General features: G+C 42.4%; 1 protein-coding gene across 1 annotated transcript in view; it reads left to right on the top strand.

The window, feature by feature from the left end:
• The window catches only part of LOC104983287 (myosin regulatory light chain 12B), a 16,879-nt gene extending 458 nt beyond the window's left edge, over positions 1-16,421 (top strand). Inside the window, exons 2-4 of the mRNA XM_010832714.1 lie at positions 10,055-10,250; positions 14,894-15,055; positions 15,900-16,421. Coding sequence (XP_010831016.1) covers positions 10,070-10,250; positions 14,894-15,055; positions 15,900-16,072 — 516 coding nt within the window. The 5' untranslated portion in view covers positions 10,055-10,069 and the 3' untranslated portion in view covers positions 16,073-16,421. The remainder of the gene's footprint in view (positions 1-10,054; positions 10,251-14,893; positions 15,056-15,899) is intronic.
• Positions 16,422-17,955: the final 1,534 nt, after the last annotated feature.

Genomic DNA, 17,955 nt, shown 5'->3' with positions numbered 1-17,955 from the left:
TCTGTGCCACACACAGGGCAGGGTGCTCTGGGGACACAGGGGGCCCGCTAGTATCTGGTTCTTGCCGGGAGTGCCGGGTTGGCACCGGCTGAATGGAACGATTTCCGCAGGAGTTTTGGCTCTTTCGCAGTATCTCGCATCTTATAAAGATTTACTCCGTTCCTACCAATGAAGAAGAGAACAAATAGCAAAAATCAGGAAGGGTTTCCTGAAAAAAACGAATCGTGACCTCATTGGAGGCCTTGGACTTAGCCCTGGGAGGGAGAACTTACTATTTCTGGCTGATCTGTGGCAGGCGGTAACAAGACCAAAAGCTCAGAAGGTGGGAATTGTGTCGTGTGAAAAGGAGAAGACGGGGAGACCAGCCTGAACGGAACAGAACTGTGATGGATAATAGCTAGAAGTGGGTAGATCCGTGGGAATCTTTTCACAGATGTCTTGCAAACTTGACGAGAAATAAAAATTATGTAAGAGGCATTAGGGAGTCATTTTGGATTCTTCACTAAGGGAGAGAGATGAAGAAAAGGGTGTTTAGAGGATTAGTTTGGCAGCCTTGGTTAAAGATGGATTTGCAACTCTCCTTCGGTGAGAAAAGAATCATAGCACTTCAGAATTCAGAAGAACTTTATAGGTTATCTTTAGTCTTATAATGGAGAAGAATGAAATTCAGTGAAGTGAGATAATTTGCCCAAAGTCACTTGAGGGGTTCACCTGGACCACCCATTTTCTCTGAGCATTAGATGGACTCTCTTGGAGCTTATGGTTAAGTACACAGCTTATTGTTTGTCCAGGCTCTGTTGAATGAAACAGCTTCTATGGTGACTGACTCGGTTTATGGTTTAATGAGACTGAGTTTGGGCAAGATAAACTGCAGCTTCTGAAAAACAAAAACAAAACTGCAGCTTCTGAAGGACAGGTCCCGGGTGAGGGCTGCTGGACTTAGGAGAGATAAAAGGACCAGGAGCCCCTAAGAAAGCTGGTTGTCGGTCTCCCAAGGTTCAAAGACAATGTGTATCTTGGGATGATTTTGGCATCTTCCTTTGTTCTGCACCTGAGCTGTGGTAGCTTTGCTTGTTACCTCCAGCCAGCTCTCCACATTTTCTTGGTAGAGAATTTCAGCTGCAGGGCATTAAGAGCTAATGGTACAAGCGCTTGAGATCGACTTCCTGAGCATGATTTTGCATCTAAGTTCTACTTTTTTCTACCTGTGGCTCCAGACAAATTATGTATTCTACTTGCCCTAATTTCCTCATCTGAGAAATGGGGAAAATAACAGCACCTATGTCAAAGTGGTTTTGAGGATTACATAAGTTAATGCATATGAAATGCTTAGACCAGTGCCTAGCACATATTCAGCACTCTTATTAGCTTTGTTTGTGTCAGGTGTGGAACAAGGAGTGACTGGTACATTTTGTTAAGGATCTCTTGCTGAGAGTCCATTGGAGTTTATGGGTAGACCTTGGAGAAAGCCATAATTGGGGAGTCAGACCTAGGACCTACCTTACAGAGGACGTATGTGTATGTACTATTTTGAGGAGGCATATGTATTTGTTCGCTTGACTAGTGTTTACTGAGCACCAGCAATGTGTAAGACGCTATACTTAACCCTGCAATCTTTGGTAGATAGGCTAAATGCTATAAAAATGGACATGTAAATGACACGGCAGTGGAATACGACTGGGCAGTAAAAGTAAAGAAAAGAACCACTGATAAATGCAGTGAGATACATAACTCTCAAAAATATTGAGTGAAAGAAATTGGACACTTAAAGTATGCACTGTATAATTCCATCTGTAAGAAGTTCAAAGTCAGAACTATTTACGGTGATAGAAATCTGAGCAATTGTAGCCTGGGGAGAGAGTGATTGATTTGGAGAGAACTTTCTGGAGTCATGTTTGTTACTTGATGGTTGGTTACTTGGGGTGGTGGTTATATGGTGTACATCATTTTTAAGATCTGTACATTTCACTATATGTAAATTTTACTTTATTGTTTCACAATAAAAAGATGATAGGGGAGTAGAGACAATAGAAAGTTTACTACCAGTTGGGATGATCATAAAACCCATAATAAAGCAATGACAGCATTATAATGTATGTGATAAATGTTAAAATGTTTATAGCATAGGGAAAACTTCACCGCTGCTAAGAGAAAAGCTGTAAAATTGAGTTTGGCTCTAAAAGAAGTAACAGATATAATAATTTATGGAACTGATTATATATCTGCCTAAATAGGCAGCATAAAAACAATAATATGTCATTGAGTATGTCAGGTTAATTTTGAGGAGTATTTTAATTTGATTATATACTCAATTCTCTTGATTATTGCTGTTCACACTTGCTCACATACCCAGTCATTTGATCTTCCCAATTAGCATGAGCACTAGTCTTGACTACAGTAATGGCCATGGGAATTCACGAGATGTTCCTGCAGATACTGATAGACCTTGGCGAAGATGAGAATTGAATCAGGAATGAACTTAAGTTTTAACCCAAGAACCACTCTCTACTTGTTTTGCGTTCATCCACTCTCAGACCTCACTCTGTGCCTCTGCTCACAAATCAGCCTTGAGAGGAGACCTTCTAAACATCCTGTCCCCAGGCATCTCTGCTGTAGCATGGCTAAAACTTGAACTGTCTGTCATCCCTTTGCTCATGAAACCAGCTTCTCCTTCCTCCCCCAGTTACCTCATTTTTGAGTGGCACCATTATGTTATCAGTTTTTCAACCAGTCCTTGAGAAAAGCAGTCATTCAAGACAAACTGAAGAAAACTCCAGTTAGATAGCAAGAACTAGGAAATCAGCATAGTGATCAGCCTGAAGAAGAGGATAGAGGTTGGCAATGGGAAGGTTGAGAAAGGAGTGGCTGTTGCACTGAAGAGAAGAATCCTCTGAACTTGAGAGAAACCGAATGGAGGGAATTAAAGCTTGCTAACCAGGAATAGAAAGTTTCCCTATCCAGTGCAAACATGGCTGTGGCCCCTTCGTTTTAAAAATTCTTTGGCTATAATTCTGAAGTAAAGGCATTGCCCTATTAAATATTGTAGATGCCAAGGAAACACAATGGCTTGCTTAGTTTTCAATGAGTATATAAGATTATGCCCAAACTTAGCACCTTAAGAAAACACTACAGAGCTTCTGAGGGCCAGCAATTCCAGGGCAGCTTAGCAGGGTGATTCTGGCTGTCTTGAACTTGGGAGTCCAGATGTCAGCTGGGTTTGCAGTTGTTTGACAGAGGATCCACCTCCAAATGGCTGACTCACCTGGATGGCAGGTTGCTGCTGGCAGTTGGCCGGCGGTCCCAGTTCCCTGCCACGTGGACCTCTCCATGGGGTCGTGTAGTGCCCTCATGACCTTGTGCTGGCTTCCCCCACATTGAGCAATCTGAGCGAGAGCATGGCAGAACCTACAACATGTATTATGACAAAATCACACCCCTTCATTTTCACAATGTCCTGTTGCATATGAAGGGTGGCAGAATATGCCACCCCAAAATATGCCACTTTGGCCTAAAAATTCTTTTGAGCTGAAGGCAACTGAAAAGAGGCAGACACAAGAAAATCTCTTTGCCCTCCCTCAATTTGCCTGAAGGGCTTCCCAGGTGGCTCAGTGGTAAAGAATCCCCCTGCCAGTGCAAGAGATGAAGGAGATGCAGGTTTGATCCCTAGGTCTGGAAGATCCCCTGGAGAAGAAAATCGCAGCCCACTCCAGTATTCTTGCCTGGAGAATCCCTGGTGGGCTACAGTCCTTGGGGTTGCAAAGGACCCGACCGAAGGACTGAGCACAGGCTTCAGGAAGTTTGCCGAAAGGCAGGACACAAATTTACAAAGGTCTTCTTTCGCTCTCTACCAGGAAGGACAAAGGTTGTTAAAGAGACAACTTAAGACTCTTAGAGGGCAAGGCTGGGCTGAAATCCCAAGGGAAGGCTTGCCCTTGTTTACAGTGTGCTTTTCACCTTCGTCCCTGGCCTCTCCCCTTCACACACGCCTTCTGGCTTTAGCTGAGATGATATTGAAGCCAGAGTTCTAAGCTACCTCTGAGAGTTGCATTTTCCCTGGGTATCCCAGGTAAACATGAGATATACACCTTAATAAACTTGTTTGGTTTTCTGTTGTTAGTCTGTTATTGCAAAGTGTCAGGCAGAATCTCAGAACCACAGCCAGTGCCTTCTAAGTGGTTAACTCAGTGATTCTCAACCTTCACTCTACATTGGAATCACCTGGTTCATTTTAAAAATACCAATTCATAGGCTCCACCTACAGACCTTCAGTTTCCATTGTACCAGACCAGGACCTAGACATCACTTTTTAAAACTTTCCAAGGTGATTCTGATGTGCAGCCAAGGTCGAAACCAGAGGCTAACTGCTGTGAGAGCTGTATCTACCTGCCATATGGTAGCATCACGTTGCTGCCTGAGATGCTGCTTAGGAAGCTGACAGAATGCGCCGTAAGCACCTCTCTCCCAGGTTCCCAATAAAGCCATAGAGGCTGGACGAAGTTCTCAAGCAATTGCTGCCTGTTAATGATCACGGTGCCCATGTTTTGATTTGCACAGCACTATTGCAGGTGATTTTGCAAATATTTAGACTATGATCTAAATATGTTGACACTATAACCACCTCTACCACCAGTATTCCTATATCCCTGCCCTTCTTTAACCTGTGAGTACTACATATAACCTTTAGTTCACTCTGTATCCGAAATTTACAAAAATAATACAATAAAAATTTTGAAGAGGAAGTGAGACTTTTGTTTTATTGCTGTTAAGGCTGATTCACTACCTTATATGCTGTGTTCTAAATGGTTATTTTTTGTAACTAAGAATGGAGTTTGGTGGGTTTTATTCGTTTGATATTTATAGGTCAAGTAGTAATTTGATAGTTGCAGGTAAAGATGTCAAGCCTTTACCTGTCATGTCAAACCAAGACAGGTACTGGGAGGAAATACTGCCATTTGATAAACCCAAACCAAGGCTGCAACACTGCACAGCTGCAGGGGGTGCCTTTCATATTTTATTCCCTTCCCATTCAGCTGTGCACTTCTAATCTGTGCAAATAAATTCCCCAGAAGAGTTGGAATTTGAAAACTCAGTTTCACTGGGAATTACATTTAGAGGAAAGTAGCTGTTCAGGAATGTTGGATTATACTGGTGAGTACTGAAAGTTTAAGAACTATTTTGTGATTAAAAAAAAATAACTGGAGGGACCTCCCTGGCAGTCCAGTGGTTATGGCTCCCTGCAGTGGAAGTGCAGGTTGAGTCCCTGGTAGGGTAACTAAGATCCACAACCTGGGCCCTGTGGCCAGAAATAAAAACTAGAAGAATTGCATGAAGAATATACAGGTAAAATCACCTTGAACAAATGGGGTTGAATTCTAGGTCTGCCACCAGGTGACGGTGGGCAAGTTGTTTGACATCTTTGCTATTCAGTTCCTTCATGTGTAAAGCGGGCATGGGAATTTAACTCACCTTTGTGTCTAGCACATGAGTCACTCTGCAAATGGGAGTAGCCATAAGTTGAGTAGACCTTTAATTCTCTCTGGTGCTAAGGCATTTGGGGCTAGAATAATAACAAAAACAAATACATGAGAAACTGCATAGTGCTTGGGCACATTCTAGGCATTTGGTGTTGCTGAAGGAAAAGTAGAAAGCAGAGAATGGCTAGAGAAAGGTCATTCTAGAGCAGGGGAAGGTGTGCATGCTTAAGAACTTGTACTGTGTCCTGTAGGCATGGGTGGAGGGCCGAAGAGTTCTCAAAAGGGAATGATGTGGTTATTTCATGTTTTACACGCCTCTGGCTGGAAGATAGAGTAGTTGACAGGCCACCAAGAGGCAAGGAGGTTGGTGTGTTGGCCATAGAATATTCTACACAGAGATGATGAGGGCCCAGAGTAAGGTCGGAGAAGGCAATGGCACCCCACTCCAGTACTCTTGCCTGGAAAATCCATGGACAGAGGAACCTGGTAGGCTGCAGTCCATGGGGTTGCTAAGAGTCGGACACAACTGAGTGACTTCACTTTCACTTTTCACTTTCATGCATTGCAGAAGGAAATGGCAACCCACTCCAGTGTTCTTGCCTGGAGAATCCCAGGGACGGGGAAGCTTGGTGGGCTGCCGTCTGTGGGGTCGCACAGAGTCGGACACGACTGAAGCGACTTAGAAGCAGCAGCAGCAGCAGAGTAGGGTGGTGGCAAGAAGATGAGCAAGTCTGATATCTATTTAAGAGGCTGGGCCTGTTTCATCGGGGAGAGGGACAAGTCAGGGATGACTCACCGTTGTCTGGCTTGGCGAGAGAGTAAGTGATAGTGCCATCAACTGACAGTAAACAAAGCTGAGAAAGGTTAGGAGGGGAAGGTAATTCAGTTTCTAACATGTTGATTCTGAGAGTCTGTGGGACATCAAATGAGTGCCTCACACCAGCACAAATGGCTGTTTGAGTCCACAGCCCAAGGGAAGGGTCTGCCCTGGGAATGCAGACGTGGGAGTCACAGGTGTTGTCAGAACAGAGCCGATGAGATCATCCAGGGAACGCAGAGTTAATTTAATGAGCCGTGCACCGTGAGAATGCTGGGGAACGTGAATATTTAAGTGAGTGGAGGAGAGAAGAGCCTAATAAGAAACTGGAGGAAGACCAGGCATAGAAATAGAACTGAGAGGGGGCCTGAGAGACCAAGTCAGACCAGCATCTTACTTCAACCAGGCGTCCCAAGCTGATGTTCAGGAGTCTCCTTCCTAGGAGAGTGAGGTCTTCAAGGATGGGAACCTGGGGCTCCTGTTCCTTTTGGGACAGTTCACTTCTGCTGTTACAGTTCACCAAGGCCAAGGGTTGCTGATGCCTGAAGAGAGGAGGGATAAAATGGTGTCAAATACAGCAGAAGGGTCCAAGAAGACTTAAACGGGATTTGGCAAATGGAAAGTGCTTACAGTAGAGAAGAGAGAGCCAGATTGTGGTGAGTGGGAAGTGAGAAAGTGGAGAAAGCCAAGATATTTATCTCAGTAGTTGAGAAGAAAGAGGAGGGAAGTTTCTTTGGAGGCCAGAGTTTGTTTCAGATTGATTGTTTTGCTACAACTTTGCCTTACTTTTCAGCTGATGTTTTATTATCACTTGATATTTTATATGTGTACTTTTATGGATACCATATACAAATATAAATGTACACTAGTTTTAAATGAAGTGAAAGTCGCTCGGTCATGTCCGACTCTTTGCAATCCCATGGACTGTACAGTCCATGAAATTCTCCCGGCCAGAATACTGGAGTGAGTAGCCTCTCCCTTCTCCAGGGCATCTTCCCAACCCAGGGATCAAATCCAGGTCTTCTGCATTGCTGGCAGATTCTTTACCAGCTGAACCACAAAGGAAGCCCAAGACTACTGGAGTGGGCAGCCTATCCCTTCTCCAGTAGATCTTCCTGACCCAGGAATCTAACCAGGGTCTCCTGCATCGCAGGTGGATTCTTTACCAACTGAGCTCTTAGAGAAGCCCAGTTTTAAAAGAAGTACAGAGAAAAAATCAACTTTTTTCTTTTTAAAGAAATCATGGTATTACTACATTGAGCCATATCTGCTCTGTAACAGGTTTTGACTGGGGGCTCAGACTTGCTCACTGTATAATGGCTTTTCTAGCCTTACTGGGTTACCTGTCTCTTCTCAGCATCAGCTTCTTCGACAACTCCAACTAAGCTTCAAAGATGTTTAAATATAATGTACTTTTGGGTTAGCTGTAAGGTTAGCATGAAACAATTGATCTTTTTTTTTTACATAAAGATTTTTCTCTGGGAGATTTTTCTCAATGACTCTATTACAAATACAATTTGTTGAAACTGAAGGAGAGCACTAATTCTTGCCTTCAGATCTACTGTCTTTTATATCTTTTGAATCTTGAAGAAATAGAGTCATAGAATTTTTAGCATGAGAAAGAATTTTAATCCCACAGTTTTGGAATGTAAGGAAGAATTAAAGCAGAGTCAAGTGCCTTGCTAGTGCATCACATTCTGTGTCCGACTTGACCTTCAATATAACTGAGGTCACATACAAGCCAAATTACAGGAAGGGGAAGAAATTAACATTTATTCAGGCCAAGTGTGCAGGGAGGGGAAGGAGTTGGAATGTCAAGAGTAAGGACTCTAAGGCTGATGTGCTTCAAAACGGCAAATGGACTAAAACAATAAGGATTTGAAGTCCAAGTCTGGAAGGCCTAGAGACCCAGGTCCAGAGTTCCTCTGCTCAGCCACTGCCCCCACCAGTCATCTGCCTTTGCGCTCTGTGGCTTCAGAGTTAGAACAGTCCCCAAGGCCCCCGTCATTTCTGACACCAAATTGCAGTTTGGGTTCCCTGAGATGACCAATGCTCAGGTTCAGTAATTCGCTAGGACTCACTGAGAACTGTGACACCTGTAGTTCTGGTTTATTACAGCAAAAGGACTCAGACTAAAATCAATCAAGGGAAGAGATATGCAGAGCCCAGGAGAATTCCAAATGCTCAGCTCCCAGTGGTCTTCTCCACGGGCAGTGTTGCTTCCTGGTAAGATGTGACAGTGTGCACAGACTTGCCTGCCAGAGTAGTGTCTCCCCTTGCTTGCTAGCTGTAGCTTTTGCTGGGAACCTGTCCCCTAGCTACTGTCCACTGCTCCTAGGCCGATCTCAGTTTCCAAAGTTTGTCTAGAGGCCAGGCTGATAACACCTGACCCCAAGACCCCAGGTAAACGAGGCAGGACATCCTAAGGACTTAGAGATTACCTCCCAGGAGCTGAGGACCAAGGCCAGACCTCTTTTGGGACAAAATTAAATTCTTTACTATACAAGGGCCATTAATTATTTTTTTTAACCTAATGAGGGAGTACCTCTCTCTCAGGGCCATTGTGAACATTGAATAAAACATTGGATCAAAAATTTTTTCTGTGGCCTTCTCTGGTGGTCCAGTGGCTAAGACTCCATGCAAACAAATATTTAAAAAACAATTTTTTTTTCTGGTGTCCATGGTAGCTAGTAATGGTAAAGCTGAGATTCGAACTCAGCACTTTTCTAATTCCAAAGCCAGTAGTCTATTTGTGTTGTGTTTATATCAATCGAAACTGCAAATAAAAATGGAATAAGGAAATTCCCTGGCAGTCCAGTGGTTAGGACTCTCACTGCCAGGGACCCAAGTTTGATCCCTATTTGGGGAACTAAGATCCTGCAAGCTACATGGTGTAGCCAAAAAATAAAAGGGAATGAGAAGTGTCTATTCTATTTGACATATAAATTATTGGTAGTAGAGTATTAGAGGCTACCACTAAAACTATATTACAGAGAATTGAGGAGTGTTTGGGAAGATGAGAAAATGGAGAGATTTGAGAATTAGACTACTATTCTAAAAGTTTTGTCTGGAGAAATAGAAAATGAAGATGTAGCTAGCAGGGATACAAGATTAAAGATATGTTTTGATTTTTTTTTAAATGAGAGCCTTTTGAGCATGTACTTACAGTGACTGTACTAGTCTCTTTGCATATATCTCATTTAATTCTCACTTCTGTTAGAGCAATTATTGTGTTTTGCTCTAAAACAGAATTTAGTGAGCGTCTCTAAATTTTCAAGCTGCATTTTGGAAAAAACCAAGGCTCAGAGAGGTATGTAATGTTGGTGGTAAAATGGAGTTAAAAGGTACACCTGCTGCATAGGATTGTTGTGAGGGTTAAATGGGACAGTCTCTGTGAACTGAGATGTCCACTTTGGAGTCTTAAGGGGAGCCCCCTGTCTTCAGAGCAGTGCTTGGCACACAGTAGCACTTGGTAAGTGTGAGCTATTGCTGCATGCTTCACATCTCATTCATGTTTAATAAAAATGAGTTTCATGAAACTTGGGAGAAAGCTACATCAGTACTTTCCTATTTCTTCAAAACTTCTTTTTTGTAGATGTTTTTTGTGACATTGGAAACACAGTTTACATGTATAACATAACCCAGATAATCATTCTACGTTGAGATGTTTTTACTCACTAACTTTAGGTGTCATGAGTCCTTTTCTTTACTTTGGGCTTTATGCCTTCAGTTTTGCTTTATGTTCTTTTCTTTTCAATTCTAGAATTAAACCGCCACCATGTCGAGCAAAAAGGCAAAGACCAAGACCAAGAAGCGCCCCCAGCGTGCGACCTCCAACGTGTTCGCCATGTTTGACCAGTCCCAGATTCAGGAGTTCAAGGAGGCCTTCAACATGATCGACCAGAACAGGGATGGGTTCATCGACAAGGAAGACTTGCATGACATGCTTGCTTCTCTAGGTAGACTCTTATGTTCTTAATATGCCTGCCTCCTCCAACATAAACATTAATCAGCATTTTATGAATTAATGTTTGTGTGATGTGCAATTATCCATCTCAGAGGCCTGTTGAGAGATGTTGGGTGGGAGATGCCCTACTGAAGTAGGGCCAGTCACAAGAGGATATGCCTGCAGGGGTGTGGGCCTGGCAGCCTCTCTGGCTGGGCACGTTCCATTCCTGTGGCTAAATATGATAAGTCCACTAGGTGAAAAACCAGGGAATGGCTAGGTGACAGAAAACCAGAATCTTAAACAAAAGTGGCTAATAATATAGTATATGCTATGCTATGCTATTCTAAGTCACTTCAGTCATGTCCGACTCTGTGTGACCGCATAGACGGTAGCCCACCATGCTCCCTTGTCCCTGGGATTCTCCAGGCAAGAACACTGGAGTGGGTTGCCATTTCCTTCTCCAATGCATGAAGTGAAAAGTGAAAGTGAAGTCTCTCAGTCGTGCCCGACTCTTAGCAACCCCATGGACTGCAGCCTACCAGGCTCCTCCGTCCATGGGATTTTCCAGGCAAGAGTACTGGAGTGGGGTGCCATTGCCTTCTCCAATAATAATATAGTGTACTAAGTAGTAAAGGTTGAGAGCAGGTTGTAAGAAAAGAGGTGACATTAATAAGTGATCATGATCATCTCAAGGAGGAAGGCCAGGTCTCCTAAAAAAAGCAGGGGGAGAGACACAAGGAAGGGGACTTTCACACTTTATAACTTCTTTATAATTACAGAAATGAAAATGTAAAGGTAGGGGATTTATGGATTTTTATACATTATTTGGGCTTTCCCCAGTGGCCCAATCCACTCGCCAGTGCAGGAGACTCAAGAGACACGTGTTCGATCCCTGGTTTAGGAAGATCCCCTGGAATAGGAAATGGCAACCCACTCCAATATTCTTGCCTGGAAAATTCCATGGGCAGAGAAGTCTGGCAGGCTACAGTCCATGTGGTCACAAAGAGTCGGACACAACTGAGCCTACACACACTCACACACATTATTTAACTACAGTTGATTTATAATATTGTGTTAATTTCAGGAATACAGTTTCAGAGTCTTTTCCATCATAGATTATTAGAAGATGCTGAATAACATTCCCGTGCTGAACAGTAAATCTTGTTGCTTATCTATGTTATATATAGTGATGTGTATCTATTAATCCCAAATCCCTGATGTATCCCCTCCCCCACTTCCCCTTTGGTTACCATAAGTTATTTGCCATGTTTGTGAATCTCTTTCTGTTTTGTTGAAGTTCACCTGTATCATTTTTTTTTTAAGATTTCATATGTAAGTGATTTTTTATATTTGTCTTTCTCTGCGCCTTACTTGCTTCCCTTAGTATGATGATCTCTAGGTCCATCCATGGTGCTACAAATGGCAATATTTCATTTAAAGATACAAGATCTAAAGCAAACAGAAACTACCCTCTGTCATTTTGGTTACATGGGTGTTAATTTATTATTCTTTATGTGATTTTGTTGTTTTGATCTTAAGGAAGGAAGGGAAAGTCCTTGTCCTGCCTGAGTCAGCACTATCTCATGGTTAGTAGAAAGGAGTGTCAAGCCTGGGGGCAGGGGACACAAGTTAAGCATGGCCCACAGTTAGGGTCTGTACTTGAGCGTTTCTGTGTTAGACTGAGAGCCAGAAACGGCTATTCCAGGGCCAGGGACAAAGGGAGAAAAGGTGTTACTTTTTTTCCTTTTAATAACCACATAATTTCATTCCCCTATTTTACTTTTCACCTAACATTGTTTTGAAAATATTTTAAAATTTGTTTTTAATTGGAATATAATTGCTTTCAGTGTTGTGTTGGTTTCTGCCTTACACAATGTGAATCAGCCATAAGTATACATATGGCCCCTCCCTTGAAAACTTTTAAGCTAATATAAAGTAGAAGGAACAGTATAATGAACATGCTTCCATCCTTTACCCAGATTCAGTGGTTGTTAACATTTTGCAACATTCCTCTTAGTCAGAGTGAGAGTGTTACGGAAAGGAGTACGTGTGGGGTCCGTGTGGGGTCCGGCTCCTCTACGCCCAGAAGCCAATAAACAGGCCAGGTTGGTGGGAAGGAAAGTTTGCTTTATCTCAGACGCTGGCAGCTGGGAAGGGAGGCCAAACATCTGTCCAAAGGCAGACTCCCCACCCCTCCACTGGCAACCAGTGGGGCAAGAGCTGTTGTAGACAGAAGGAGAGGGCTGCATGTAGAAACAGCACAGTCAACCCTGACAGTCATCTTCAAAGTGGTCATTGATGGTCTGACCAGAGTCATCTTGGTTGTTTTAAGTACAGTTACTCTTCAGTTCCAGGATTCGTTGAGACCAGTTCTCAGAATCGTGGCAACTTATGTTGTGGGTGGTGTCCGGTCATCGTGTGGTTAACTTCTTCACCCTGGTGTTTTGGTATCTATAAGACGGCTCCCACAGTGTGACTCAGAATATTATCTATAGCCCCTGAGAAAGAACTAAAGGTTCTTGACTGTGCTTGATGACTACATTATTATTATTTGGTCTCCTTTGACTGTTTTCCTTTGCTTCTGCATTTCTCGTTTCTCCGATTAAACATATTCTCTGACTAAACTTATTCCACAGACAAAAGGCAGGCAGAGGACACGGTGGAGGGCAAGTTCTGTTTCAAGAGTGAAGACAGGATCCGACTTGCTGACTTGCAGGCGGGGTGGGTCCCAGTGTTTTCCGCACGCCGAATCACTAAGTGTACTTCAGGTCACTACCGAAGAAGCCCACCAGGGAAAATTACGGGTCTTAGTTGCATTACAGAGGTTGAACATCAGCCTGTTCCCTCCTGGTAGATGTTAGTTAGCTTTTGTTGGGTGAAAGAGTTGTGGTACAATAAGAGGCGGACTTCGAGGACTTCGATTTGGGAACCCCATACCTTTTAAATCAAAGTATATTAGACTCCTTGAGTGGGTCCATAGGTGCCTAGCCTAAGCCAGTTCATTTTACATCCTTGTGTCTTCTTTGTACCCAAGTACTCTTCACACCTTTGGGGTATACTTTTTATCCCCCAAAAATGCTGCAAGAGAATTGGGTTAGGCCTGAAGATAGAAAAGAAAGGGTTTTTTTTTTTTTCTTTTTTAACCACTTTCACTTATTTAAAGAATCTTGAGATTAATTTGGGGCTGATTTTGTATTGGTATGTTGAATAGGTGTACTGAATGAAGATTGTAATGCAATAAGATGGATGCCAACCTGGCACTTAAATTCCATTCAGATTCCCAGGAGTAAAACTTACATATGAACCATCATTCTAGCATGGACTATCATTAGAGCTTAGTTGGGTGTAATAGAGACATACTGACATATATGTTCTTTTCATGGAGAATCGTACAAACTTAATGCTGGAAGGGAAACCTTCTGGAATTTAACTAGTCAAGTCATTTTACAGATAGAAAGTAAATCCTGGACAGGTGCCACCCTCCTCCCAGGCACGCAGCCAGGGGCAGAACTGGGGTTCAAACCCACTGCTCCAGACGCTTCCTTCAGGGCTGCTTTTCCCACGCCATGTGGACTTCACAAGCGCTGGGACCGGGGAGGCTCTTTGTTACTCCCACCAATGAGGCCATTCTAGGGGAATTTCTCCCAACTGCCAGCAGAAGGTCAGGGGAGTTCCCTCCCACTGTACCGGAACAGGGAGACGTGTTCACGGTTGGAACTGAGGTTAAGATTTCCCATCATGAACAATGCTAAACAAGACTGCATTTCAACACCAGTAATGGCATCTGGGCATGTGTCTGACAACCAAAACGAATGTAACATAACAGTGTTTAAAATGAGCTCCCAGTTCTAAACCAATCTAATGGTTTTAGCTTAAATTACTAACTTATAAATAAATTGTTTGAAGCATACCAATTATGGCTGCATGTACCACAGTTAGAAACATGAATAGATTTTTAAAAATAACCAGTATTGAAATGTCCTGATGGGTCTTTAATGTCATCAACATTCCGAATGTGCTAATGTGGCATTGCCTGTTTCATAGTTTCACGTGTTTGTTTTGTTTTGTTTTGAATGAAGAATAGTGAAGGAGAAGGAAATGGCAACCCACTCCAGTATTCTTGCCTGGAGAATCCCATGAACAGAGGAGCCTGGCGGGCTGCAGTCCATGGGGTCACAAGAGTTTAGCAACTAAACCACAGTGAGGAAAAGTTGCAGAAAGTATCAGTGAATGGACAATCTAAGCCCAGAATGCATTTTTATAATGGTGTATCTAAGATTTTTTATGTTATGGGCTACCCTCATGGCTCAGTGATAAAGAACTACCCTCCCAGTGCAGGAGACACAGGTTCGATCTCTGGGTCGGGAAGATCCCCTGGAGAAGGAAATGGCAATCCACTGCAGTATTCTTGCCTGGAGAATCCCACAGACAGAGAACCTGGCAGTCTGCAGTCCATAGGGTTGAAAAAGAGCTGGACATGACTTAGTGACTAAACAACAAACAGCAACAGCAATGTAAGTTAACTGAAAGATTAGTTTTATGTAATGGTGGTGTAACTTTAAAAAAATACATTGTGGAACATAACAATAACAGAATAGTTATTTACTGAAATGAGTTCTTTGTCCTTAAATGGGAAAATGTGAAATTTTACAGGGAAGAATCCAACCGATGCGTACCTGGAAGCCATGATGAACGAGGCTCCAGGGCCCATCAACTTTACCATGTTCCTCACCATGTTTGGGGAGAAGCTGAACGGCACAGACCCAGAGGACGTCATCAGAAATGCTTTTGCCTGCTTTGATGAGGAAGCAACTGGTGAGCACTGTTTGTTATGCCCCGGCCTCATTCCAGACTGTGTAAAACGGTTTTTAAGAAATGAGAAAGATGAGTAAAATAATTTTTTTTAATGACTAAAGGGAAACCATCATTTACAATAGGACAGTTGACCGAGAAGGGCCAAAACACAGGGATGTAGGTCATATAGCTACACAGAGTGTGGTGTTAACCTTTGAATTCGGTTCTGAGCATCCATGAAAGCCAGAAGAACTGGCCGGTAAATAGTATTTCTTAGACACTGAAAACTACGTCTTCAGACTTTAAATCTCACCAAATAGTATGGTTCACTAACTTGAACGATAAAACCTTAGGTTTTTTCCCCCTTATTATTTAAAACTGAAAAAAACCTGATCCATTTTCTTACTCCTTTCATTTTCCCCTTTGCTTCTGCATTAACCCTCTGCTCAGCCACTCACATCTCCTCCTCAGATACACCTTGCATCCTCCTTCCTGCCTCCCCATCTCAACCTTTTAAAACTGCACCATCCTTCATTTGGTCTTAGAAACACACTGCCCTTCTATCCTATATCTGTTTTATATATATATATGGAATACAAGGGTTTTTTTCCTCCTCTGGAAAATACTTGCTTCAAATTAATTTTGTAAGCATATGATCTACTAACTGAGCTTTTAAAATGACTTAATATTAATAAAGAACTCTAAAGACAATAGGAAAACATAATGATATGGTTATATATTGCTTTATTTTTGTTCATGTAAATGTGTATGTTATGAAATACCTTGTAAGATTGACCAGATTGAGAACCAGATCATTAGAATGCTGGGCAGTGTTCACAACTCCCTTTTCTCTGCTGCCTTCCAGGCACCATTCAGGAGGATTACCTGAGAGAACTGCTGACCACAATGGGAGACCGGTTTACAGACGAGGAAGTGGACGAGCTGTACAGAGAAGCACCTATTGACAAAAAGGGGAATTTCAATTACATTGAGTTCACTCGAATCCTTAAGCATGGAGCGAAAGACAAAGATGACTGAAGGAACTTGAGCTAAAACTTTCCAGTTACTTTGTCTTACTCTATACTGTTTCCTAGACATTTCCCCCCAGCCCCCATAGGCCTGTTGCATGCAACTTTGATTCACAGCTTTGCCTTTTTTTTTTTTTTTGGTGTATTTATTCTAGACCTTCCTGCCACTTAGCACTTGTATAATCAGACTGCAAATGGGGATGAAGTTGTAAATTGTATTGAAAAAAGAGATTGCAAATAAAAATCAACAAATGTGAAAGCCCAGGAAAATATATCCGGTATTTCTGGTTTTGCTGGATTTTTACATTTTTATATAATAAAAATGCTATTTTGAAATAAAGATCATGCCGACTCAAATGGAATATAATGGAAAGTTGAATACCTAGTAGTTGGGGTAGTCCTTTCTTTAGATTTTCAACTTCATATAATTCAGATTTCACAGGAAACCTGCTTTTTCACATACTTCAGACAGTATTTTTAATATAAATTAACATCAATATACAGTAAAAACTAGTTATACCTTAGTTTCTTTCATGCTTCTGGTCAGATGTTTAAATTACTGAATGATAATACAGAATGGAACTAAGAATACATTGACCGTTTTCTTAATCCAGGTCTAGAATACGAGGTAAAATCTGATGAATAGTTACATTGTGTAAAGCATTGTATGTAAGCGATTTTCAGTGAATCCTCCCAGCAACCTTGTGGGATAGATTTCGGTTATTTCAAGAGGAAAAAATGGGTTCTGGGGAGTTGAGTAATTGATCTGAGTCTCTACCAGACCTGGGATTCCAGGCCAGGGCGCCCCCTCCAGAGTGTAGATGAAGAGACCACCGTGCTATCTCTGAGAAGCCTTGAATGCTTAAAAGGTCACGACATTTTCATTACATTCTAACATAATTTTATAGTCATTATTGAGATTTAAAATAACTTGAGGGACATTGTTGGAACAGAATTCAGAAAATTATATACCAGGTAAAAAAATAGAAGACCAAAGACTATACGCCAATAAAGGCCTGTCTAGTCAAAGCTTTTTTTGACAAGATGGTTTTTCTAGTAGTTGTGTATGGATGTGAGAGTTGGACCATAAAGAAGGCTGAGTGCTGAAGAACTGATGCTTTCAAACTGTGATCCTAGAGAAGTCTGGACAGCAAGAAGATCAAACCAGTCAACCCTAAAGGAAATCAACCCTTAATATTCACTGGAAGGACTGATGCTGAAGCTGAAGCTCCAGTACTTAGGCCACCTGATGCACAGAACTGACTCATTTGAAAAGACCCTGATGCTGGGAAGGATTGAAGGCAAGAGAAGGGGATGACAGAGGATGAGGTTGTTGGATGGCATCATCAACTCAATGGACATGAGTCTGAGCAAACTCTGGGAGATGGTGAAGGACAGGGAAGCTTGGCGTGCTGTAGTCCATGGGGTCACAAAGAGTCGGACACAATTTAAGAGACTGAGCACTCAGGAACCGCCCATGAGGTAAGCAGGGCAAGTAAGATTCCTGCTTTTTTTATAAGAGCTAAAGTTCAGGAAAGCTGAAGCAACAGTCCAAGGTCCCACACTAGAACAAGAATCCACATCTGGCTCCTTTTTCTACTTCCAAGTTCAATGTCACATGCAGTGTCAAAACCAGAGTCACCATGTGGGGGAAATACTGGGATCATCTTGACTGTCATTAAACCAATACTTACAGTCATTGGTATGTGCCAGGCACTTCTAAATTGGGGAAAACTAGGAGGGCAGGACAGACAAGGACACTGCCCTCAGATTTCCCTGGTGGTACAGTGGATAAGAATCCACCTGCCAATGCAGGGGACCCAGGTTCAATTCCTGGTCTGGGAAGATCCCACATGCGGCGGAGCAACTTAAGCCCTGGAGTCAAAACTACTG

This window comes from Bison bison, unplaced genomic scaffold (genome assembly GCF_000754665.1).
Source record: "Bison bison bison isolate TAMUID 2011002044 unplaced genomic scaffold, Bison_UMD1.0 scf7180017862158, whole genome shotgun sequence".
NCBI lineage: Eukaryota > Metazoa > Chordata > Mammalia > Artiodactyla > Bovidae > Bison > Bison bison.
Note: the sequence above shows the minus strand (reverse complement) of the source record. Positions and strands in the feature narration are given on the sequence as shown.